This window comes from Macaca thibetana, chromosome 6, assembly GCF_024542745.1.
Source record: "Macaca thibetana thibetana isolate TM-01 chromosome 6, ASM2454274v1, whole genome shotgun sequence".
NCBI lineage: Eukaryota > Metazoa > Chordata > Mammalia > Primates > Cercopithecidae > Macaca > Macaca thibetana.
In genome coordinates, this window is record NC_065583.1 from 13,167,100 (window position 1) to 13,192,749 (window position 25,650).

The following is a 25,650-nucleotide window of genomic DNA, read 5'->3' on the forward strand; positions in this document are numbered from 1 at the left end:
TTTGCATTCCTGTTTCCTGGTGTAGAGGAGATAATGATTATTTACTGAAGGGAATTGCTTTTTGGGTTTGTTTATGACAGGATCTCACTCTGTTACCTAATCTGTAGTGTGGTGCAAACATGGCTCACTGCAGCCTCAGCCTCCCGTTACTGGGACTACAGGTGCATGCTGCCACGCCCAGCTAATGTTTAAATTTTTTGCAGAGATAGGATCTTGTTATATTGCCAAGGCTGGTTTCAAACTCCTGTCCTCAAGCAATGCCCCCCACCTCAGCCTCCCAAAGTATTGGGATTTCAGGTATAAGCACCATACCTGGCAGGAATTGCTTTTTCAGGAGATGCTTTTCTCCTGGGTTACTTGAAGTGATTATAGGCCAGTTTTACTGTATTAAAATGTTTATAGAAACAAAGATTTTCATGCCCTTAGTGATGACCTATTTATTGGGGGAAAAAAAATGATCTGAATTTTTTCTCATCCCTGGAGCACATGGTAAGTATATAGTAACTGAAAAGGAGTGCCTACCAGGCCAGGAATGAAAAGATCCTGGGTCAACTCTAAGCACCCTATATGTTTTTAGAAAATATATTAATGAAACTTTGAAGGGAAAAAGGTGAGTTCCACATGGAACATGTGTCTTACCCAATACGTATTATTGCACGAATGCATGACTCAGAGTAAATGAAGTTTGTGACTAATTAACTAGTTTCTAATTTGTGTTTCTAAAATGGATATATATATATAAAAAAAAATTTTTTTTTCTTCCTCCCATAGCTTTCCCATGGTTTGGCATGGACATTGGGGGAACTCTAGTAAAGCTCTCATACTTTGAACCTATTGATATCACAGCAGAGGAAGAACAAGAAGAAGTTGAGAGTTTAAAAAGTATTCGGAAATATTTGACTTCTAATGTAGCATATGGATCCACCGGCATTCGGGATGTACACCTTGAACTGAAGGATTTAACACTTTTTGGCCGAAGAGGGAACTTGCACTTTATCAGGTTTCCAACCCAGGACCTGCCTACTTTTATCCAAATGGGAAGAGATAAAAACTTCTCAACATTGCAGACGGTGCTATGTGCTACAGGAGGTGGTGCTTACAAGTTTGAAAAAGATTTTCGCACAGTAGGTATCTTTTACTCAAAACTGAAAATTGATACGTGTTCGTTTTTAAATATGAGAGTAGGTTTCCATCTAGCATGTTCTTTAATTCTCCCTGCACATGCAGTGGGAAATATGTATCCGTGATTGCCTTTCACTTAGGGCGTTTTAAACACTTATTTGGGGTAACTAAAAATTGCCCAGATTTAGCCATGTTGTTGCACATAATATTTGGTAAAACTTGTTTAGGGCTGTACTACAAAGCTATAATAAAAAGGGAATTTGGGGACTTTAATGAATTTGGCAGTGTACAAAGCCAGATATAAATGAAACTTGAATTATTTTCACTATTGTCCTACATTTACATGGTTTTTGGAATATTGCTTATTCAAATAATATTAATCTTCCAGGGCCATCTCCTTCCCAAACCCTAAGTTTGGAAACCAGTGTCTTTTGGTTAGTATAATAGACACCTGAATGAAAATCTGTTACCCTTTTTTTCCTGTTTTTACACTGTCAATCCTGCCATGTTCCTGTGTCAGATGGGGTGATTTGAATGGATATGGCAGGAGAACTATGAGTATTGGTTTGAGTTATGTGCTGTTAGCAGTTTGCCATCTTCTAGTCTTTTCCATTAGAATGACAGTTCAAAGAGTGGTTTGCCAGGCTTCTAGTCTTTTCTATTAGAATAAAGAGTGGCTCTATTTAGGAATACCACTGAAATTTGTTTTTCTTGAAAATGTAAATGTGAATAATTTAATTTCTCAAAATCGTAAGAAAATACTGTTAATGGAATATAAAGGCTGATGTGGAAGGATCACTTGCGGCTAGGAGTTTGAGACCAGCCTGGGCAACATAGCAGGACCCTGTCTCTACAAAAAATAAAAAAATTAGCTTGGACCAGGCGTGGTGGCTCATGCCTGTAATCCCAGCACTTTGGGAGGGCAAGGAGGGCGGATCATGAGGTCAGGAGATGGAGGCCATCCTGGCTAACACGGTGAAACCCTGTCTCTACTAAAAATACAAAAAATTAGCCAGGTGTGGTGGCGCACACCTGTAGTCCCAGCTACTCAGGAGGCTGAGGCAGGAGAATGGCATGAACTCGGGAGGCAGAGCTTGCAGTGAACTAAGATCATGCCACTGCACTCCAGCTGGGGGACAGAGCGAGACTCCATCTAAAAAAAAAAAAAAAATTAGCTTGGCATAGTGGCCTGTGCTTGTAGTCCCAGCCACTCAAGAGGCTGAAGTGGGAGGATTGCTTGAGCTCTTGAGATTGAGGCTGCAGTGAGCTGTGATTGAGCCATTGCACTCCAGCCTGGGTGACAATGAGACCCTGTCTCAAAAGGAATATAAATAACTTAAATGGCTCATAGAAGCGAGACCCTTATAATTTGAGGTAACGATCTATAGTACTGTATGAAAAGAGGTGCCTTGGGAACACAGAGGAGTAACAACAGCTAGAGAGTTGAAGAGGTTCCCAGAGGAACTGATATCTAAGCTGCAATATTTTATAACAAATGTCTTATAATACACTTTTTACTAACCTGAAATGATGAATTTAATAATTTCAAACTAATACTCAAACTATAATGTAAAGACAGGAGATTAAGGTATCAGTGATTAATCAGAAGTTAACCTGTCAGTGGATAGATTAACAAACAGTATGATCATTCCAGAGGACATCATGAAGTAGTTATATGCTTGCACCTATGCCTAGATTGATCATGAATACCAAAGCTACACATGCCAGATTGATACGGTATGTTCTATTGGAAAATCAGATACCATAAATGGCATTGCTGTTGTTGACATGACCCTCCAGCGTGCTAAACAAACACTTGGTAAAATTCCAAACAGTAAGAAGTACAATATTCCCTTGCTTTATATGGTGGTTCGTTTCCTAGCAAATATAGTATATATTTAAAACTATGTGGGTTGGGTGCAGTGGCTCACGTCTGTAATCCCAGCACTTTGGGAAACCAAGGTGGGCAGATCACCTGAGATCAGGAGCTGGAGACCAGCCTGGTCAATATGGTGAAACCTCATTTCTACTAAAAATGCAAAAATTAGCCAGGCATGGTGGCAGGCACCTGTAATCCCAGCTACTCGAGAGGCTGAGGCGGAGAATCGCTTGGACCCGCGAGGTGGAGGTGGCAGTGAGCCGAGATCATGCCACTGTACTACAGCCTGAGTGACTGAGCTAGACTCCATCTCAAAAATAAATATGAAGGGGTGGCCTGCCCCTCCACACCTGTGGGTGTTTCTCGTTAGGTGGAACGAGAGACTTGAGAAAAGAAATAAGACACAGAGACAAAGTATAGAGAAAAGCTGGGGCCCAGGGGACCGGCACTCAGCTTACAGAGGACCCACGCCGGCACCGGTCTCTGAGTTCCCTTAGTATTTATAGATAATTATCTTTACCATCTTAAAGATAAGGGAGTGGCAGGACAATAGGATCGTGTTTAGGGAGGAAATCAGCAGTAAGACATAAGAACAAGGATCTCTGTGACATGAATTAGTTTAAAGGAAAATCCTGTGCCTAGAGATAAACCTTTTAGCAGCGTTGTTTCATCCTATCACATGGGGATAAACCTTGGACAATACCTAGCTTTTCTAGGAACAAAGTCACACCCTGCACGCCCAAAATCCATTAAACCTTGAGTTACCACAGCACATGTCTCTTGCAAGGGCAAGGTTGGGGGTAGGGTCACAGATTAACAGCATCTCAAATACAGAACAAAATGGAGTCTCTTATGTCTACTTCTTTCTATATAGACGCAGTAACAGGCTGATCTCTTTCTTTTCCCCACATAAATAAATAAATAAATAAATCCATGGGACAAATACTTTTGTATTTATATACACTGACAGGTAAAATAACTTTGTTCTTCTCTAGCCTCAGATAATTATAAATAATTTTCCTACTGCCACTATAAAAACGACTGGCAGAACACTCAAAGATAATGCATAGATGGGATAATTCTTTGGTTTGCAGAAATGTCCCACCTATTAAAGATGTCTAACATCACAAGTCCCTGCCCACTAAATGTCAGCTTGGTTCTTCCTTCCTCCCCATCATTTAGAAAGCTAGCAGTGAGGTGATACCACCCTCACTGAGGACCAGTGGACTAGGTGAAATCCCTAAAGAGATTTTGACATGAAACAAAATGAAAATGTGGGGTCATAGATTATTTTTAATTTTTGTAAAATAATACAGGAAAATCATTTAGTTGAGGCGAGTGTTTTTGAACGTCATCCTTTTTTGTTTTGTTGTTGTTTTTTTAACAGATTGGAAACCTCCACCTGCACAAACTGGATGAACTTGACTGCCTTGTAAAGGGCTTGCTGTATATAGACTCTGTCAGTTTCAATGGACAAGCCGAGTGCTATTATTTTGCTAATGCCTCAGAACCTGAGCGATGCCAAAAGATGCCTTTTAACCTGGATGATCCCTATCCACTGCTTGTAGTGAACATTGGCTCAGGAGTCAGTATTTTAGCAGTCCATTCCAAAGACAACTATAAACGAGTGACTGGGACAAGGTAGTGACCTTTTTGGTTGTATTGCTGCGTTCACATTGTTTTATACACAGAAGTTATGAAATCAGTATAATAATGCCATTTTCACCAGTAAAAGAGCATGTTTTTGCACAACAGCAAACATGTATTTTTGTGTGTGTGTGTGTGAAAGAGGGTGCCATGTTTCCCGGGCTGGTCTCGAACTTCTGAGCTCAAGCAATCTGCCTGTCTCAGCCTCCCAAAGTGCTGGCATTACAGGCATGAGCCACCGCTCCCAGCCAACAGATAATGTATTTTTATAGGATATGTATGTCAAGACTCAAACTGAAATTATTAAATGTTTATTAGTCAGCATCAGTTGGGATCAAAATTTCCATAATAGTAAAAGTGAATTTTTATCTAGAATGAGTCTGGTAATGTTTTTTTCTAGAATTTAACGGAAGAGCATTTACTTGGAGGCAACAGTGTTCTATTGATTTTAAAACTTTACTATGTTTATATTTTGTTCTTTTTTCCAAAGCATTTTTCTTCTTTACCTATTTTTTCACTTTTTAATAGATATTAATGTATGTAAACCTCTAGCTTGCAACGTGCTGAATAGATGAGCATTTAAACTGCAGTATTGGGGAACATTGTAATTTATTCTTATAGGATGAATTAATGTGATTTCTTTTTGTGATAACATTAATGTTCCCAAATAGCCCACATACTTTTCTGTGATACCTGAAATACGAATGAGAAATAAGATTTAAAACTCATGATTCTTTTATGTATTTTATCAACTTTTACAGAGAGGTGAAGATTCCTGTTTAAGGAAGAAAGATTTTGGGATACTTTAGATTGATTTGTGGAAAAACTCATTTTAATTTTAAAGTAGTAATTCTGTTTAAATTATACTTATATTTAATTAGTACTTTATTTTTATAGTGGTTAAAAGTTCACCTCTGTTGTAATTCTCTATGCCAAAGAATCATACACTACTATTACCTTCTTTGGTTAACTCTAAAAGAAGTTCAGTCTGTTAACTAAATCCAACAGTGATTCAGGGGTAGAACTTGCTGGAAATTTAGGTGAGACTAGGGAGCAAAGGTTTAGAGTTTAGGAATTAGATATGATTTCATTCTGTGAGCATATCCAGAAGAATAATAGAAGCAAATAAATTTCTGTAATTGACGTGTTGGCCAGCTGGACATAAATTTACTCATTGTATTTATGTGTAGGTCATGTTAAATGTTAATGTATCACATTGAATTGATTTCATCCATGTCAGACCAAGTAAATACGCCTTTCCCAAAATCATTTCTTGGAAACCATTTAAAATTACAAAACTGGGCATGGTAGTTCATGCCTGTCATTCTCACAGTTTGGGAGACCATAGTGGAGGATTGCTTGAGACCAGGAGTTCAAGACCAACCTGGGAAACATAGTGAGACCCCCATCTCTGCAAAAATATATACATATGTATTAGTCCAGTGTGGTAGTGTGCATCTGTAGTCTAGCCGCTGCGGAGGCTGGAACAGGAAGATTGCTTGAGCCCAGGAGTTCAAGGATGCAGTAAGCTATGATCATGGTCACTGCACTCTAGCCTGAGGGGACAGAGTGAGACCCTGTCTCAAAAGAAAAATTACAGATTTTCTCTTTGTAATTAATATGGTACTGATTTTTAACATTTATTCCTTTTTAATGCACACACAAAAATTTATTTTTGGTAACTACAGAGTGTAAGGTATTAGCTGAAGACTTTGGGAGATATTTAAGAGGTCTTTCCTCTTATTTCCACCAAGTGATTTTTTTTTTCCTTTGGTTTATTCTTTGATCTAACAAGTTTGGTTTTACTAAACAATTTTTGTGACCTTCATTATGTTATTTCAGCACTTAGCGTTAGTCATGGGTTTTTTCTGTGTGTTTATTGAATACATGAATGATCCACTCTTTTACTTTAGAGCAAGAATACAATGTATAAATGCAACTTAGCAAGTTTCTTTATTTTCTTTAGCCTTGGAGGGGGTACCTTTCTGGGTTTATGCAGTTTATTGACTGGCTGTGAAAGTTTTGAAGAGGCTCTTGAAATGGCATCCAAAGGTGATAGCACACAAGCTGACAAGCTGGTCCGTGATATTTATGGAGGAGATTACGAAAGATTTGGTTTGCCAGGTTGGGCTGTAGCATCTAGGTAAGTTTAACATTTGTGTTATTTAAGTTACGGAACTTAAGTAATTAAAGTTGCTTACGTTTTTGGAAAGCAGTATAACAGAAAGTTGTAAGGGTGCTTTCTCTTACCCATTTTAGGTTCCAAGTTTTGAACATAGATGTCATTTAAAAATTAAGTATACATTAAGAAGTCTACCCTGAGTGCACCTTGTAGGAAAATTTTCTTTTTTAATTTTTGAGTGTCCTTCCAGTGTTTCTCGATGCACATACCAATACATATTCTTACTTTTCTCCCCATATACAAAAGGTAATTTACCATTATATGGCATAGTATATATACTCTAAAGTATCCATATAGCCTAGAAATCTTTACATGTTGTTGTCCTTATGTTATACATGTGTAGGATAAATTCCCAAAAGTTGGATTGCAAATGCATTTTTGAGATACTGTTAACTATGCAAAGGAGCGGTACTGTTTTTCACTCTCACTAGCAGTAAATGAAAGTGCCTGTTTCACCAGTAGAGTGCTGACTTTTGCATTTCTCCATCTGGTGGAGAAATGGTATCTTAATGTTATTTTATTTCATTTTATTTTATTTTATTTTAGGCAGAGTTTCACTCTTGTCACCCAGGCTGGAGTGCAATGGCACCATCTTGGCACACTGCAACCTCTGCCTCCCAGGTTCAAGTGATTCTCCTGCCTCAGCCTCCCGAAGTAGCTGGGATTACAGGCGCCCGCCCCCACGCCCAGCTAATTTTTTTGTATTTTTAGTTGAGACGGGGTTTCACCATGTTGGCCAGGCTGGTCTTGAACTCCTGACCTCAGGTGATCCACCCGCCCCGGCCTTCCAAAGTGCTGGGATTACAGGCCTGAGCCACTGTGCCTGGCCCTTAATGTACTTTTAATTTACATTTCTCCTACCAACACTGGGGTTAAGAGCCTTGCATATTTTATTTTCTGTGAGTTGTTGTTCATGTTCTACTTTTCTGCTCGATTGTTATACAGTTGAATTTATCAGTCTTTTCTTTTATGGCTTCTGGATATTGATTCATAGTAAGTAAGTCTTCTACATTCCAAATACATAAAGGAATAAACCCTTGTTTTCTTCTAATATGTTAATGGTGGTATTTTTATACTTAAATCTTTGATTTACTTACAGTTTATCTTAGGGTATTTTGTAAGTTACAGATCATGCTTTCATATTTCAGGGTTTTTTTTTTTTTTTTTTTTCCAGAAGGCCCTAATGTCTAATAATCCATCTTTATTTCACTGATTTGAGATGGCTTTTTTACATATGCTGGCTTTTCATTCTGTTGATGTACCAGCATTATACTTTCAGCTTTATAGAGGCATAAAAAGTATGTTTTAATCTCTAGAAGGGCTAGTTTCACTTCTTTGCTTGATATTCTGTATGAACTTGGCAAGCATTTTCTCTATTACAAAAAGTTTTTTTGGAATCTCAGTAAGTTTATATATTAACTTGGACAGATGATATCTTTATAGTGAGTCTTGCTGTTGAAGAACTTAGCTTATCTGTTTAAGGCTACTTTTGTGCCTTTCACACATTTAAAAAGGCCTCTCCAAATATGTCCATACATAGCTTTTTAAATTGATTCCTAAATATTTTAAATTTACTGTTCTGTTATTTATCAGTCTTGTCTCTCATTATGCTTCCTAACCGTTGTTGCTTGTGTGCCCCAAGTTCTTTGTCAGGGAATCCAGTGTCCTTTGATAGTGGACTTTGTCTCACTCTTCAATAATATATCTTGCCTCTCCCTCACATAGACGCTTCACTCTGACCAAATATCTTGTGATTTCATAGATGTTTTCATTTCTCATTTCTGTGTGCCTTTAACCTTTAGTTGCCTCTGCCTAAGATTTTCCTTCTCTTTTTCTCTGGCTTTTTCTGGTCCCTTTGCTTTGAAAAGCCCTGCCTCATACCTTCTTAACTTTTTTCTCTTACCACTTAATAAAAGATAATTTTTTCTTTGTATTTCCGAGGTTAGCCTTTGTTTGTTGTTTTTCCTGTTACTGTTAGCGCTTCTCTTGCTGTCTTTTGTATCTAGGCCTGCATTGTCCATTATGGTAGCCTCTAGTCACATCAGACACTTGGCATTTGAGTGCCACATGTTGAAATGACGATATTTGGATATATTGGCTTAAATGAAATGTACAATTAAAATTAATTTCACGTTTATTTTTACCTTTTTAATGTGGCTAATAGAACATATATGAAATTATATATTACTCGTATTTTATTTCTATTGGACAGTGCTGCACTAGACTAATTCTCTGTTTGAGGGACTGTGTCTCCAGCACAAAGCTTGGTATGTCATAAATGTTTCTTGTGACTGAATGAAAAAGAATTTGAAGTTAAAGCTGAGATACTTTTGGAAACATTTTGTAATTTTGACTTTGTTAATTTGTTTTGAATCAGGTTTAAAAATGAAGATATTTTGGTAATCTTTGCTTTCTTACAATAACTATGCTTTTTTTTTTTTTGTCATTTTAACCTTAATTCTTTGAAAGGTATTACTTTACTCTTGCATAGATTTTTTTTGTTAGGTTGTTTTGATCTTATCCCTATGTGTTTCTACTTTTTGGTCCTAATTTTATAAAAAATATCCAAGTTATAGATATATCTGTTAATATGTAAAATGTTGCTTGTTTTCAGCAGATTTGACTTTATTTTTCATTTTTCTGCAGTTTTGGGAATATGATTTATAAGGAGAAGCGAGAATCTGTTAGTAAAGAAGATCTGGCAAGAGCTACTTTAGTTACTATCACCAATAACATTGGTTCTGTGGCACGAATGTGTGCTGTTAATGAGGTAAAAAAAAAACAAAAAACTGCAAAACTCAAATTATCAAAAATGTGAATTGGAGTCCTATATACACCTAGCAGGGCTTCTTCACTTTCCCTAAGGAGGCCTCTGGGATTGAGATGTAGCCCATTAAACGCCAAGACTCATTAGGTATATATGTTATGTACCTAATTGCTATATTACCTTTAAAGAAAGTAGCAGATAATTCAAATTGAAATAGGAGAAATTTATTCAGAATTTTTTTTCAGAAAAACACAACCTAAATCCCTTGAGGATGTAAAAGAAAATTCTAAGCATAAGATATTTTGAGGTAACTATTTTGTGAAAGCATTTTTTTTTTAGTCTTATGTTGCATTTGGAAGGCAGCTATGCTCACCACTATACCACCAGTGCTTAATGTTGCATTTGATTAGTGAAATTCTTGGAAGTTTTCTTACTGCCCTCGGCTTCTTTACAGTGCTGCCTTGTTGCATATGGATCAAGCAGCATTGTACAGGGCTATGAAGGCATTGAGACCTGTTCTTCATGATATTTGAGTGGTGTTTATTGTTCCAAGAAAAATGTGAAAAGCATATACTGTTAGATTGACCATATAGTTGGGATTCTTAGTTTGGAAGAGAATATATATATTTAATTCTAGCTTCCTTATATAATAATAGATATATTTGCCCATTTAATTTTTATAAATATCAAATACTTTAAATGGATTGGGAAATACGCTTTTTGAAGGAAGCCTTCATTTGTTCATTCATTCATTCATTTATTCATTGAGTAAATATTCATTGATTACCAGATGCCAGACATTGTTCTGGGTATTTGGAATATATTAACGAAGAAAACAAAGATCTGGCTTTGTGGAGCTTGCATTCATTCTAGTGACATATTAAGTAAATTGTTTAGTGTGTATTAGGTGATGAATGCTATTTTTTTAAAAAGAGACCATCAAACAGGATAAAGAGGATTGGGAATAGGGCAGAGAGTGGTAGAGGACAAATTGCCAAGTAATTGAGTGGCTAAAGGAAAGCTTTCTTGAAAATGTGATTCTTAGGCAGAGATTTGAAGGAGGTGAGGGGGAAACTGTACACGTAGACATTTTGGGGAGAAAGCTTCCAGCAGAGAGAACAACTATGCAAATCCTCTGAATTATTCTATATTTAAATCCAGAACTTGATCTCATCAGTTTTTTAATAACTTAAGAAACTTAAGTGTTAGTTGGTTGATGGAGTTACTAGTAGGCCATGTTGGGGGCTGACAACAATTTGAAACCTTTATTCTTAGCCCTTTATGTCTAAATTTCCACTGACCAATTGAGTTAACAATGATTTAGGCCATGGTTTATAGTATCCCAACTTATGTACAAAGATTTCTACTCAAAAGTCAGTATATTGTGAGAGTCGAAATAAGTTTTCTGGTGATTCAAACACCAGTTCCCCTAAGATTTCCTAATAGAGATATCTAAGAAACCAAATTAGTGTGGAATCTTTGCAGAGAGAGAATGATTTGATTAATCAGGCAGGGGATGGAGAAAGAATGCTAGAATCCTAGAGGAATGCACGTGCCAGTGCCCCAGTCAGTATTACTCTCCAATTCTATAGAATCCACAGTTGCATGTCATTGTTCAACATGCATTGCAATATATGGGCCAAGTTTGCTACTTATTCTAAATGCATTTTATAGTACTTACCATGTTTTGATTTTTTTTTTTAAATCACATCAATAATGTGCAATATATGGGCCAAATTTGCTACTTATCATAAATGCATTTCATAGTACTTACCATGTTTTGATTTTTTTTTTTTAATCACATCAATAATATGTCTCCAAATGACTTTGTAAGGGGGCTATTTATTGTCCATTTTCAAAAACAAGTCTTACCTGAAATCATCTGCTAGGAGTCTTTCTAGAACCTTTTTTTAAAAGTAGACTTTATTTTTTAGATCAGTGTTAGTTTCACGTAAAATTAGGTGGAAAGCTCAGTGAGTTCCCATATACCACCTTCCATATATATACACATAGCCCTCCATCCTCAACATCCCACAGTAGAGTGATCATGTGTTACAGTCAATCACCCTGTGCACACATCATCATCACCCAAAGTCCATAGTTTAGGGTTCTCTCTTGGTGTTATACGTTTTGTGGATTTTGGATGATGTGTGCAGAACTAATTTTTAAATACTCAGGATTATAGAGCTATATGCCAGGAATGTAGTAGGTATTATACTGATAAAGGGTAGCTGTTGTTTACATCTTTAAATAAATATTTTGAAACCTTTTATATTGTAAAATGTGTTAATTATTTTTACAAGTTTTTTCTTTGTTCTTTTCTTTTAGAAAATAAACAGAGTTGTCTTTGTTGGAAACTTTTTACGTGTCAATACCCTCTCAATGAAACTTCTGGCGTATGCACTGGATTATTGGTCAAAAGGTCAACTAAAAGCATTGTTTCTAGAACATGAGGTATGGTAGGAAAATGTTTTTTGTGAATTTTAATAGCATGTTTTTTAAGAGACAGGGTCTTGCTCTGTCACTTAGGCTTGAGTTCAGTGGCACGATGATGGCTTACTGCAGCCTCTTCCTCCTAGGCTCAGCAGTCCTCCCACCTCAGCCTCCCAAGTAGCTGGGACCACAGGCATGCACCACTATGCCCAGCTAATTTATTTTTATTAATATTTTTTGTAGAGACAGAATCTGTCTTTGTTGCCCAGGCTGGTCTGGAACTCCTGGCCTCAAGCAATCCTTTGGAGGTGTGAGCCACCGTGCCCAGCCTTAGGTAGAATATTGGTTCCTTCACTTCAGTTTCAGTTGTGGGGAAGAGAATTATAATAACCTGCTAAGCACCCCCAAATTTTTTAGTATTCATTTACTACATGCAGTTAAATTCTGATCTGAGCAATTATCAGTCCACATAATGTTTTGGATTAACTTAACTTGAATCATTTTGTGATCAAAGTCAAATGGCTGTATCATTACAGATTAGTAACACAGATTCAAATTATTCTGCTCTTAAAAGCTTCCCTGTCTCATTGTCACTGCTCACACAATACAAATCAGAATGGTGTGCCCTTGTGCATTTCCACATGGCATGCCGTGTGAGTGTCAGGCACAGCCAGAGGAAGTTAGTTTGTTTATTAAGTAAAGGGGAGAGGGTGCAGAATTGCTATTACAGTCCTGGAAGCTTTAGTGTCTAAAGGCCACACTTTTAGAATACATATTTCAGTGTGAGCCTATAGTCCCAGCTAAAGAGGCTGAGATGGGAGGACCACTTGAGCCCAGGAATTCAAGGCCAGCCTGTGCAAAATAGTGAGACCATGTCTCTAAAAATAATAATAATAAATAAAAATACATATTTCAAAGCTGTGTAGATATCAAGAATACAGATTCAGAAGATTTTTTATAATAGCTAACAACGCAGAAATTGGTAGGTTTCCAAATATTATTAAACAGATAGATTGTGCATAGTTGTGTGTTCTCAAGTGGTTAATATTATATGCTAATTTAAAAGCTGCACTACATAACAGTTATTTTTAAATTATACAGGGATACTTTGGAGCAGTTGGTGCACTTCTTGGGCTGCCAAATTTCAGCTAAAGCATCAGGTCTCTCTCTCTGCTAATAAATGTCGTCCAAGAGGAACTAAAACCAGAGGCATTATTACTGCATTGTTTGTCACTGGGAACCAAAGGATAGAAGAGTAGCATAAGCTGCTGAATGTTGCCATATTAAAGGAGAGAACTTGGTAACGTGAAGTATTTCTCATTGAAATGCTTTCCCTTTTGTATATAGCCAGTGTTAAATCCTTAAATGCAATACAGCCTCTGATTATTGAGCTTCCTCTTAAAAAGATTTTTAAATTTTATGTAGCCAACATTGCAGTACTGTATGCTCAAACACAAATCTTAAAGTCTCGGAAATGTTTAGCTTATGAAAATAATCGACTCTGAATATTTGTTACAAGTCTGTTTTATGTTTTGATTACTAGTAAGCAGAAAATAACATACCCTGTATCCAAAATTATTGAAATAGCAATCAAAGATGATCATTTTTATGTGATTTTAGAAATGTTAAGGCAATACTACTAATTATTGTAGGTTTTTTTTTTTTTTTTAACATATCACCCAAAGCATGTATGTGATCTTTCCCCATAAGTATCTTTTCTCAAATGCCATAATTAACTGAAATACTATTATTAAATTTTCATGAGAATTCTGAAATGAATCCTGGGAAATGCACATTTGGTGATGTTGCACTTTCTGTATTTTACAGGAATTAGTCAGTACACGTTGAAATGTTTAACATTTTAAGATTGGAAGCTTAATTACTGGGAGTCGGTCTAATGAAGTCCTGGGACTATTGTAATGGAATGTGATTTGAGTTCACTGTGCTCTTTTTTGTTTGTTTGTTTTGATCATATGTACATTAGGAGCTTTTATTTTAAAACAACCACAGTAACATTAATAATAGAAAAATCATTTGGAAATATTCACAATCTAGTCACTGAAAAATGGGAAAACCTCTACCATGCCTTGTTATCACCCTTCGCCGTTTGAGGAGCCAGAAATAGAGGTGCAGTTAGAGAAAGGTCACCTTTTCCAACAAAACTCACTCCATAGCCATGTGGATTTTTATCCAAAGGCTCAACCACCAGAGGGAATGGTGAGAACTGATAACTAAAATACTGTTACTGGCAAGGGTTTGAAATGTGTAAGAACCTAGGAGGGAAAGGAAGATTGAGCAACATAGGAAAAGGGGAAGAGAGGCTGTCACCAAGGTCCAATCTCCATTTATAAAAATAGTGCAAAACCAGGAGTTGATTATAGAAGCGCCCATGATCCATGGCAGGAATAAATCCCTTCACCTCCTCTAACTCTATGAAAACTCTAGAGTTGGAGCAAGTCTTCCATTTGCTTCTTATCCCCTTAAAATAATGCCTTCCACTCCCCCACAGTCCCCATCAAAGGAACCCCCGCAAGAGGCCACCATGCTCTGATCTCACTCTTTCCTATTCCCCTTGCCTGAATCTGGAGTGGGGTTGAGCCCTCTACCCTCATCCTTAAGATTTAGGAAGTTCTTTCCCCAGCTGTCTAACTTGGAAAGGTAGATGAGTCTGAATTTTGAAGTTCCGAATGCAAATTCCACTCAGCAGACGCAGTGTTACTTATGTACATAGGAATAGTGGGATGAGTTTTAATAGATTCTATCCAAAAGGGTTTTTTTCCTCTTACTTCCTCTATGTGGGAAGATGTGTCTTGGGCAACTTTATCAGTATCAATGGAAAAATGATAGGCACTACAGTGAAATGGCAGGATGCCAATATGAGATCTTTCAGGAATAATAAGAAATACAGTTTGTTTGTATAAAATAAACTAGCTCAAATAAGAAAGTTTTTCAAGGACACTGATAGTGTTCATTTGTAAGAGGTAGTTCTAGAACCACACTGTCCAGTACAGCAGCTACTACCCATATGTAGCTGTTGAGCATTTGAAATGTAGTTAGTCTGAATTGAAATGTGCTTTTTTTTTTTTTTTTTTTTTTTTTTTTTTTTTTTTGAGAGGGAGTCTCGCTCTGTCGCCCAGGCTGGGATGCGGTGGCCGGATCTCAGCTCACTGCAAGCTCCGCCTCCCGGGTTTACGCCATTCTCCTGCCTCAGCCTCCCGAGTAGCTGGGACTACAGGCGCCCGCCACCTCGCCCGGCTAGTTATTTTTTGTATTTTTTAGTTGAGATGGGGTTTCACCTTGTTAGCCAGGATGGTCTCGATCTCCTGACCTCGTGATCCGCCCGTCTCGGCCTCCCAAAGTGCTGGGATTACAGGCTTGAGCCACCGCGCCCGGCCGAAATGTGCTCATAAGTGTAAAATATACACTGGTTTTTGAAGACTAGGGACAATAAAAGGTTAAATATCTCCTAATTTTTTGTATTGATTACATGTTGAAATGTTAACATTGGAAATGTTGGGTTAAAGAAAAATATACAATTAAAATGAATCTTAGCTGGGCATGGTGGCTCACACCTGTAATCCCAGCACTTTGAGAGGCCAAGATGGGTGGGTCATCTGAGGTCAGGAGTTCGAGACCAGCCTGGCCAGCATGGCAAAACCCTGTTTCTACTAAAAATACAAAAATTAGCCAGGCGTGGTGGTGTACACCTGTAGTCCCAGCTACTCGGAAGGCTGAGGCAGAAGAATCGCTTGAACCCAGGAGGCGGAGGCTGCAGTGAGCTGAGATTGTGCCACTGCACTCCAGCCTGGGCAACAGAGTGAGATTCTTATCTCAAAAAAAAAAAAAAAAGAATCGTCTGTTTCCAGTTTTTTTCAATGTGCTTACTAGAAAAGATAAAATCACACATGGTTCACGTTTTATTTCTACTAAGACAGCACCGTTAAGAACATAGAGCTTTGAGGCATTGTGGTATTAGAACCAAATCTATTTACCACAGTAAGCTTACAGGGAGTTACTTGAGATCTTAATAAAAAATTATAATCTTTGTCAGCCTTCATTATGATTTTGTGTTCTTATTATTCCAGTAATTCTAGACTACATATGGGAAAAGCTAAGAGCCACAGTGGTGAGATGGTTGCTCACTTTACGTGCACTTTAGCAGGTAATTTCAGTTTGAAAGGACAAAATATATGAATCATAGTTCCACATTAACCAAAGTACAGTGATGAAATAACTTAGACTCTGACCATTCTATTTTTCCTTCAAGATTGCCCTAAATCTATAGATGCTAATACAGTATTTGCCACAGGTATAAAACTTGTAGTTACTATCATTCAATTAAGATTCTTACCTGTACAGATACACAAATCAGAAACTTTTAAAATAAATTGAACTAATGGAATTTTGGCTCAAATATTTAGTCACTACAATGGAAGCATTAAAGCAAAGAATACAAAGTCATTGTAGGGTTTTAAAATGGCTACTGACTGACGTGAATTCAAAGTTTCAGTCTAAATTCTAAAAACTTACCTTTACATGCTTTTCCTCCTAAATAACCACTCTTATAATTCATACATTCATGTCTTTAGGTGAAGAAAACTGAATTTGAAACACTTGAGGCTGGGTGCAGTGGCTCATGCCTATAATCAAATGTAAGAACTTGAGTGTAAAATTCGAAAACTACATGGGGAAATGTCTTTATCATGCATCTCTGAGTCTACTGAAAACTCTGTTAAGTAAAACTGTGGTTTGTAAAAAAAAAAAAAAAAAAAAAAAAAAAAAACCCGTAGTGATACTTACCTTGTGTAATGTAAACAGTTTTTTAAGCTCTTTAAACAAAGTACATCTAGATTTACTGGTAATGTATAGAAGTCAGTTTTATCCCCAAGTATCTCTGCTTCCTAAACCATTGATTAGCAAGAGACTCAAACAACTTCACTAAACTATTGGACCTCCAGTGTTAACTTGCCAATATAAAAATCTGAAAAACTTTGTAATCACTGTCAAAAATACAAAAGAGAGAATAAATTCCCAGGTAAAAGGATTTACAAATTTTGGAGCTATTATGCTTTTGTTTACTAAACATTGATCCTTGTAGTAATTCTGCAGTATTGCCTCAGACTCCCATAAAGTTTCAAAACAGCTCATCTATTAGATTCCTGTAACATTTATTTGGGATAAACGTGGTTTTGTTGCTGTTATTCATAATAGAATAAAATATTTAGCTTTGATGGTTCAGATGTAATAAAAAGAAATAACTAAGTTTGGGTCTGAGATAAATGTGGTAAGGCAAGAACGCAGAGATGCTGTAATGATGCGTGAGTTTTAGAGCATTACTGAGGACCTGAAAACTTGCTGCCAAGGACACTTTGAAGGTTTTGTTGACTGGAAGAAATGGCTCTGGAATCCCACTCCTAACTCTTTTCTTGAATATTTGAAAAGAATTAGATAAGGGCCATGGGGACCCAGGTCACCCCACCTCTTCTATTCAGTTTGGCTACAACATTGGAGTCATCAGTGCTCCTGAGACAATCATACAGGACTTTCTCAATTACACTTTGAAAGAGAGGTTAGAAGACTCTCCCTCTGAGGTGTTGCTCGTTCCCCCCTGGCCCTTGTCTGTGGCCATCTTCGCCAATGGTGATATGATTGACTCCTTTCTGTTGCACTCTTTGTCAACCACTTTGGCAGGTGCAATTCAATGCTTATCATCAATTTGTTGGCTATCAATGGTTGCCTTACGGGATTCTGCAACAAAGCTGAGTTGGTTGAAATGCTGATCCTGGGCCACTTGGTTACTGGCTTGTAATGTGGACTCTGCACAGGTTTTGTGCCCATGTACATTGGAGAGATCTCGCCTACTGCCTTTAGTGCTCTCACCCAGCTGGGCATCATTGTTGGTATTCTGGAGATCCAGATCTTTGGTCTGGAGATCATCTTGGGGTCTGAAGAGCTATGCCCAGTGATACTGGGCTTTACCATCCTTCCAGCTGTCCTATAAAGTGTAGCCCTTCCATTTTGCCCTGAAAGTCATAAGTTTTTGCTCATTAACAGAAAGCAAGAGTACTAATGAGATCCTTCGGCAATTGTAGGGGACTCAGGATGTGTCCCAGGACATCCAGGAGATAAGAGTGCTAGGATGGTACAAGAAAAGCAACACACTGGCGCTCTTTAGAATACCCAGCTACCAACAACCCACTGTCTTTTCCATCATGTTCCAGCTCTCTCAGTAGCTCTCTGGAATCAATGTTGTCTTCTGTTTCTCAATGAGAATCTTCAAGGATTTGCAGGTGTTGAGAAGCCAATCTAGAGATTAGTGCAGGAGTGGTTAGTATCTTCTTGACTGTAGTCTCTGTTTCTGGTTGAAAGGGCAGGAAGGACTTTACATATGATAGGTCTTGGAGGGATGGCGTTTTGTTCTGTCCTCATGATTGTTTGTTATTAAAGGATGAGTATGGTGGGATGAACTTTGTAGTGGGGCTGTCTTGGTCTTTGTGGCCTTCTCTGGAGTTGGACCAGGCCCCATTCTCTGGTATACTGTGGCCACACTCTTCAGTTTGCAATAGCAATGGCTGGTTGCTCCAACTGGACCTCCAATTTTCTAGTTGGATTGTTCTTCCTAAACAATTATTATCTAGTTTAAGTGTGTTGTTGCTTTAGGGTCATGGCATGCTTATGTATGTCTATTACCATCTGACCATGGTACTATGCCAAGTTCTCTTAGGAGACCTGAATCTTTCCAGTAGATCACATTTGAGATAGTATGAGTCCACTGGGCACAGTTCCCAACAGTCCAAACATACATACTTCACTGAAGCAGATCTAATGATTCCATTGACTTCATTTCTAAAATCGGACTTTGAGGGGCCAATTTCTAAGGATTAAAAAGAAACTCTAATGCATTGTAGACCTCTGTACCCAGAAAATCTTTGTAACTTTTGGGCTTAATTTTCCTTCTTAAAAAATCTGGTAACTTTTTCAAATGCAAGGAGCACTGTCAGTTTGCTGTGAGGCTAGGCAAAGAACACAGGATATAGAATCTCCCATCACCACCACCCTGCCCCTGCGAGAAGATTGCCTTTTAATTAGAGACTTTTAAAACTAGTGCTTTTTAAGTTCTACGCTCATCTTTTCCAAAGACTAAGTCTATTAGTAAACTTGCCATGTAATTTGACATGGCAGTTCCTTGCTCAACTACCCTAAATAAGTTGGAAATTAGGTGGTATCTTAGTTTGGGTAAAGTCAGTGCTATTGCCTGTAATACACTTGGTAATTGAAAGCCCTTCAAGTGGTTTAGATTATTTGCCAAATATTAGACTCTATAAAAACTTCTGAGATTTTTTTTTTTCTTTTTACCTTTGAGTGTACATGTGATTGCTATAATGTAAATACCAGTTCCTGAAAGATTGTTTCTGTAAGCAGAATGATGTAGCACAAAGTGAAAAGGGTTTCCTCTTATTCCAGCAGTGTTCTTGCCTTCGAAGAGTAGTCCATTACATATTGCCTTGATTTTTAAGGTTGTGTTTTTGGATGAAAAGCTTAACTGGATAGTAATTTCCATATGTTCTTTATAACCACTCAGTATATTATAAGCAAAATTTTTTCATATTTCATTGTATCTTTTTCTGTTGAGCACTTTATTCATTTTAGTCTATTGCATTTGAGAATGTAGTTTAGAAATTCTTTCACTTTTTAAAGCCATGTGAAAACTGATAGAGGATAATGAAAATGAGTGTACATTATTTTGAATTTAACTGTTTTGTGGTGTGTGTAAACAAAACATTAGAAGTATATTGTCTTTTTGTAATAATACTCTGACCTCACTTAAAGTGATCTGCCATGAAGTATCAATGATCAAGTTTATGTTTATTCTGATACCTAAGGAATTCAGCCAACTTTGTTTCAATCATCAGATAATCTCAGAAAATAATGTTTTACTTATATTACTGCCTCTTGTCAATATTTAAGAGAATAATTGTCTTCTGGTTTCTACTGAGCCTAGTAATAATCACTGAAGACCTAAAAAAGTGAGTAATTCTTTCCTTCTGTTAAGAGTATTTGGATAGCCCCTTCACGATAATGGTGGTGTGAAAATGAATCATCCCAGCTTTTCTGACGTATCTAAATTTTGAATAATTAATTTCCACTTCCAAACAGCCCAAATGTTTTCTTAAAGCAGTCACTACTATTTGCATTAGTCCTGTATATCCAGTGAATGTGAGGTCATATTTGGTATTGTATTAGAAGTAGTGTTGGTCACTGGTCTTGCCTCTTTGAACATTATTTGGTTTGTTATGATGGAAAATGAGTCAGTTTTCAGGGTCCTGAGAAAGTTGCTTCATTCATGGCCGTGTTTGGGATAACTAAATTAATTTTTTTTCAGTTATTTGGTATCATGTTTTGGAGTTAATATTTAGTGCTTATATAATTTTAAGTTATTACATAATTTTTATTGTTATATGTTTTATAGGTATTAGGTATTGGATTCTCACCAAACCAGTAGAATGGCGTTCTCTCTTAATATGTCATTGCCTGTAATGGCCAGGTAGATATACCTTAAAGTAATATGAAAGGTTTTATATGTAAATTAAAATGTTTGTACTTTTAAATCTGTAAAGGTGATCTGGAATTTTTACTATGTTAATTTCAGAATTATATGGGCATTATGACTTTTTCATTGTACAAAAAAAAAATTATTCATAAATGTTGGAATACAGATGTTCCTTGACTTATGATAGGGTTATGTTCCAGTAGACCCATTGTAAATTGAAAATACTGTTAGTTGAAAATACATTTAATACGCCTAACCTACTGAATATCCCAGCTTAGCCTAGCCTACCTTAAATGTGTTCAGAACACTTAATGTTGGCCTGTAGCTGGGCAAAATCATCTAATACAAAACCTATTTTATAATGAAAGATTTAATATCTCAAATAAGAGTATTATACCACATATCGTTAGCCCAGGATAATATCAAAAGATGAAATTTGAAGTACAGTTTTTACTGAATATGTATTGCTTTTGCCCCATTATAAAGTTGAAAAACCATAAGTCAAACCATTGTTAAGTCGGACTGTTTGTGTTACATATATTTGGGATTTTTTAGTGACCCTTTTTAAAAAGCTGTTTCTTATTTCTGATCATTGTGAGTGGGGATAGATATGGGAAGAACCACGTCTCTACTAAAAATAAAAAAAATACCCCAGCTTGTTGGCACACACCTGTAGTCCCAGCTACTCGGGAGGCTGAGGCAGGAGAATCACTTGAATCGGGAGGCAGAGGGCAGATCATGCTGCTGTACTCCAGCCTGGGCAACAGAGTAAGACTCTGTCTCAAACATGAATGAATGAATGAATGAATGAATGAATGAATGAATGAATGAATGAACGAATGAATGAATGAATGAACGAACGAACGAACGAACTATTAGCTGATACTGGGATTTCAGGTACCACAGTTCCTGCTGAAAGATATGTTTGGGGTAAATCAATTTTTTTCCTTGTAGAATTTCAGTGTTTTTGCTGCAACTGCCACTCATTTTGCGTTTAAAAGAACAAAAGAGGAATGTATTTTTCAAAGGAGTGAATGAGGTTAAAATCAAGATTTTGAATGGTATAAATATGCAACTAATTCAATTGTAGGATATTATTAAATTTTGTATTTCTAAACATCTTTCTTTCATACATCGCAGTGCTTACAGTTCCAATAGCTTTCCAAGAAAACATTTCCATGTTTGCATAATTTGTAAAGTATATATAAATAATGTAAAATAATTTGGGATTATCTCAACTTTATATTGTATGTCTGAATTTCATCGATGTCATACCTGGCTCAGTCAATAGTCGTCACAGGTATTAAGCCATTTTGGAATTTGCCACCTTTTTCTGTGGAACCTGTTTTAGTTTAGTTTACAGCATTTAGAAATAGAAGGTAACTTTATAGAAGTAACACCAATATCCTAGTCTGCTTGTCCCAAATACAATTAATAGTATTAGGATGTAAGTGATATTAAGATGGTTTTTATTATTTTTTTGTACACTGTACTTTTACTTTTTATTTAAACTACAGCTAAAAGCTGACTTTTTAACTAAAATTGAATGGCATTTATCTTAATGACCAGTTATTGACCAAATCGTACTCAGAAGATGTTATGTCCCAGTCTAAGGAATCCTTTAATTTGGGGATTAATTTGACTTCCACATGCCATTTCAGTGTAAATTGCCTTATTCTGTCTATTACATTATTCTTGTCAAGTCTAAGCTTTATCATGTCTGAATTCTTTTAACACTGAATCTGTGATGTAAAAATGTATGATGTGCTACAAATTTTATTCATAATAAACTAAGTTATAGCCTGTTGTAATCTGTAAAACATTTCTTGTAAATTACCTAATTTATTTTTTCATTCATGTACAGTTTCTTATGTAAATTTGAAAAATGTTTGCCATGGCACATTCTGTAAACATTCCCGTATTCTTTTCCTTAATGCTTATTTGCATGAAGGTAACTTGGGTTTTGCTTGTTTGTGTTGGATAACCATTAAGCCAACTTCAATATCTCTGCCTTTTTTCTTGTAGTTTAACCGTTTCTAATTTTGTTCATATTCTAAATAGATGTTAGAATCATACTTTTTATTTTCTGCTTAATAAATTATCTAAGTTGTTTACTATGTGTCCCTTTATTATTTACCTTACATATTCCCACATTTTCACTTCGATTAAATGCACGGTTGTGGTTAATTCCGTGAGAGCAAGAACTTTGTAAAGTCTTGTTCACCTCTAGATTCCCAGTGGCACAGAGAAGGCATTGATGAAATTTAAGACTTGCATTTATTAAGATGTGAAAACTTTCCCCCGACGAGACCATGTTATCTCGCATCAGAAAGGAATGTTGTTGGCTTTTTGGTTTGGGGTTTGTTTGTTTGTTTGTTTTTTGAGATAGTCTCTTTGTTGACTGAGCTGGTGTGTAGTGGTGCAGTCATAGCTCACTACAGCCTCAGCCTCCCAACTAACTGAGACTACAGGCATGCACCACCATGCCTGGCTAGGGTTTTGTTTGTTGGTTAGGTGTTTGTTTCGTTTTGTGTGTGGGGTGGGTGGGTGGGGGTGTGTGTGTGTGTGTGTGTGTGTGTGTGTGTGTGTGTGTAAATGGGGTTTCGCCATGTTGCCCAGGCTGTTCTCAAACTCCTGGGCTCGAGTGATCCACCACCTTGGCATCCCAAAGTGCTGGGATTTCAGGCTTTGTGGAGTATGTGAGATGTTTTGATACAGGTGTGCATGTGAAATAAGCACATCATGGAGAATGGGGTATCCGTCCGGCCTGTTAAGTTTGTTTAAAAAAATCATCTTAATGCGTGAGGCACTAAGTCGGAAACTTGATGGCTGTGTTTTCAAATTGTATGATTGTCATGGCTCCGGGCATAGTTTTCAGATCATAGTGTCTTTTCTTGGAGTGTATAGGAATGGTTGAAAACATGAACATGACTACCATGTGACCTGTGAAGTACATATCCTTTATTAAAAAAAACTAGCAAGAACTAGGATGAAAAAAATCTAAGATCTGGACTAAAGGAGAATATGATGCAGTATGGATGAGATTTGAAATGTAGTTTAGCTACTCAAATGCAGAAGTACTGCTTCCACAAGCACTTAGAAATAAGCTCCTAAAGAGCAAACATTCAAGGCTACACACTTAAGTCTTTAATTTAAATAAACTTTCCAAGGAGGGAAAAGTCTGTACTGAAGTCAATACACAGTGCTATATAAATTTTAAAAGTGGCCAGGAGCAGTAGCTCACACTTATAATTCCAGCACTTTGGGGAACCGAGGCAGGTGGATCACTTGAGGCCAGGAATTCGAGACCAACCTGGCCAATGTGGCAAAACCTCATATTTACTAAAATTACAAAAGTTAGTTGGGTGTGGTGGTGCACACCTGTAGTTCCAGCTACTCGGGAAGCTGAGGCATGAGAACTGCTTGAACCTGAGAGGTGGAGGTTGCAGTGAGCCAAGATCGCACCACTGCTCTCCAACCTGGGCGACAGAGCGAGACTCTGTCTCAAAAAAAAAAATAACCTTTGAAAGCAGGATGTCTACTTTCTATGATATAGTCCTTAATGAGTGTGTTGTGTATTGAACAAACCTTATTATTTCTGCATCTAGAATCTATTGATCATTTTCTATGGCAATACTTTATAAGTTCCCATTTTAAGATATGCGTCTGGTTTTGGTGGGTGGAGTTTAGGATTTGACTTTTTCCCTAAGTAAACCTGGAAAACCTGACTAGCTCCCGAAACTTTACATCCTTTTCATAGAAAATTGGTACTTTTGGATAGTTTTTAATGTTACCCAGAGGTTAGCAATATCCCAAAAGTGCAGTTGACCACACGTTTAGGTAAGTAAGTGCTCATCCCCAGCCAGGGCTTTAAACATAATCTTCAGTTTCTGGGAACAGTAGCAAAAATTACCAAAACTATGAAGGCATATTCTTTTTGATTTAAGCCCATTTTGCTCATTTTCTTCTAGCAAGAGTTTGGAGTCCAGCTACCCCAGATTTCTTTGAAAACAAAAAACACAAAACGTTAAATGATACCACTAAAAGAATTCAAGCACCTGGCCGGGCGTGGTGGCTGATGCCTGTAATCCCAACACTTTGGGAGGCCAAGGTGGGTGGATCACGAGGTCAGGAGATGGAGACCATCCTGGCTAACACAGTGAAACCCCATCTCTACTAAAAATACAAAAAATTGAGCTGGGCGTCGTGGCGGGCGCCTGTAGTCCCAGCTACTGGGGAGGCTGAGGCGGGAGAATGGTGTGAACCCGGGAGGCGGAGCTTGCAGTGAGCTGAGATTGCGCCACTGCACTCCAGCCTGGGTGGGCGACAGGGCGAGACTCCATCTCAAAAAAAAACTAAGCACCTGAACTTGAAAAAAGTAACTTGGCCCTCCGTATCTGAGTTCCACATCAATGGATTCAGCCAACTGTGGATTGAAAATATTTGAAAGAAAACATAATACAACAGTAAAAGTAATATATGGGAGCTTGGTGAGAACGTGTGAACACAAAGAGGGGAATGACAGAAACTGGGGCCTACTTGAGGGTGGAAGCTGGGAAGAGGGAGAGAATCAGAAAAATATCTATTGGGTACTAGGCCTAGTAGCTGGGTGATGAAATAGTCTGTACAGTAAACCCCTGTGACATGAGTTAATCTGTATAACCTGCACATGTACCCTGGAATCTAAAATTAAAAGTTTAATGCAAATAAAAAATACAGTATAACAACTATTTGCAATGTATTAGGTATTATACATAAGGATAATTTAAAGTATATGGGAGTTCCCTAGCAAGCAGACTCAGAAGAAAAAAAAAAAGCATGTAGGAGGATGTGTAGGTTATATGCAAATATTATGCCACTTTATATAACAGACTTGAGCATTCATGAATTTTGGTATCTGCAGAAGTTCCTGGAACCAATCTTCCATGGATAGAGAGACAATTGCTTGTTACATAGCAGCTTTTTTAGTTGTCTCATTTTAACAGTTTGAATAAAATATTCTGACACCTTGTGTTTTCAGATTTCCTAAAGCACCTTTGCAGGTTTTTGGGACAACCGTTTATTCAGAA

General features: G+C 37.2%; 1 protein-coding gene and 1 pseudogene across 2 annotated transcripts in view; both read left to right on the plus strand.

Moving 5' to 3' along the window:
* PANK3 (pantothenate kinase 3) overlaps window positions 1-22,698 on the plus strand; it is a 34,328-nt gene extending 11,630 nt beyond the window's left edge. The window contains exons 2-7 of the mRNA XM_050794652.1: window positions 772-1,124; window positions 4,389-4,642; window positions 6,615-6,791; window positions 9,477-9,600; window positions 11,926-12,051; window positions 13,132-22,698. Coding sequence (XP_050650609.1) covers window positions 772-1,124; window positions 4,389-4,642; window positions 6,615-6,791; window positions 9,477-9,600; window positions 11,926-12,051; window positions 13,132-13,182 — 1,085 coding nt within the window. The 3' untranslated portion in view covers window positions 13,183-22,698. The remainder of the gene's footprint in view (window positions 1-771; window positions 1,125-4,388; window positions 4,643-6,614; window positions 6,792-9,476; window positions 9,601-11,925; window positions 12,052-13,131) is intronic.
* On the plus strand, window positions 17,684-22,698 carry LOC126956083 (solute carrier family 2, facilitated glucose transporter member 3-like; annotated as a pseudogene). The gene has a single exon (XR_007726242.1). The product of XR_007726242.1 is annotated as a solute carrier family 2, facilitated glucose transporter member 3-like (transcript).
* Window positions 22,699-25,650: the final 2,952 nt, after the last annotated feature.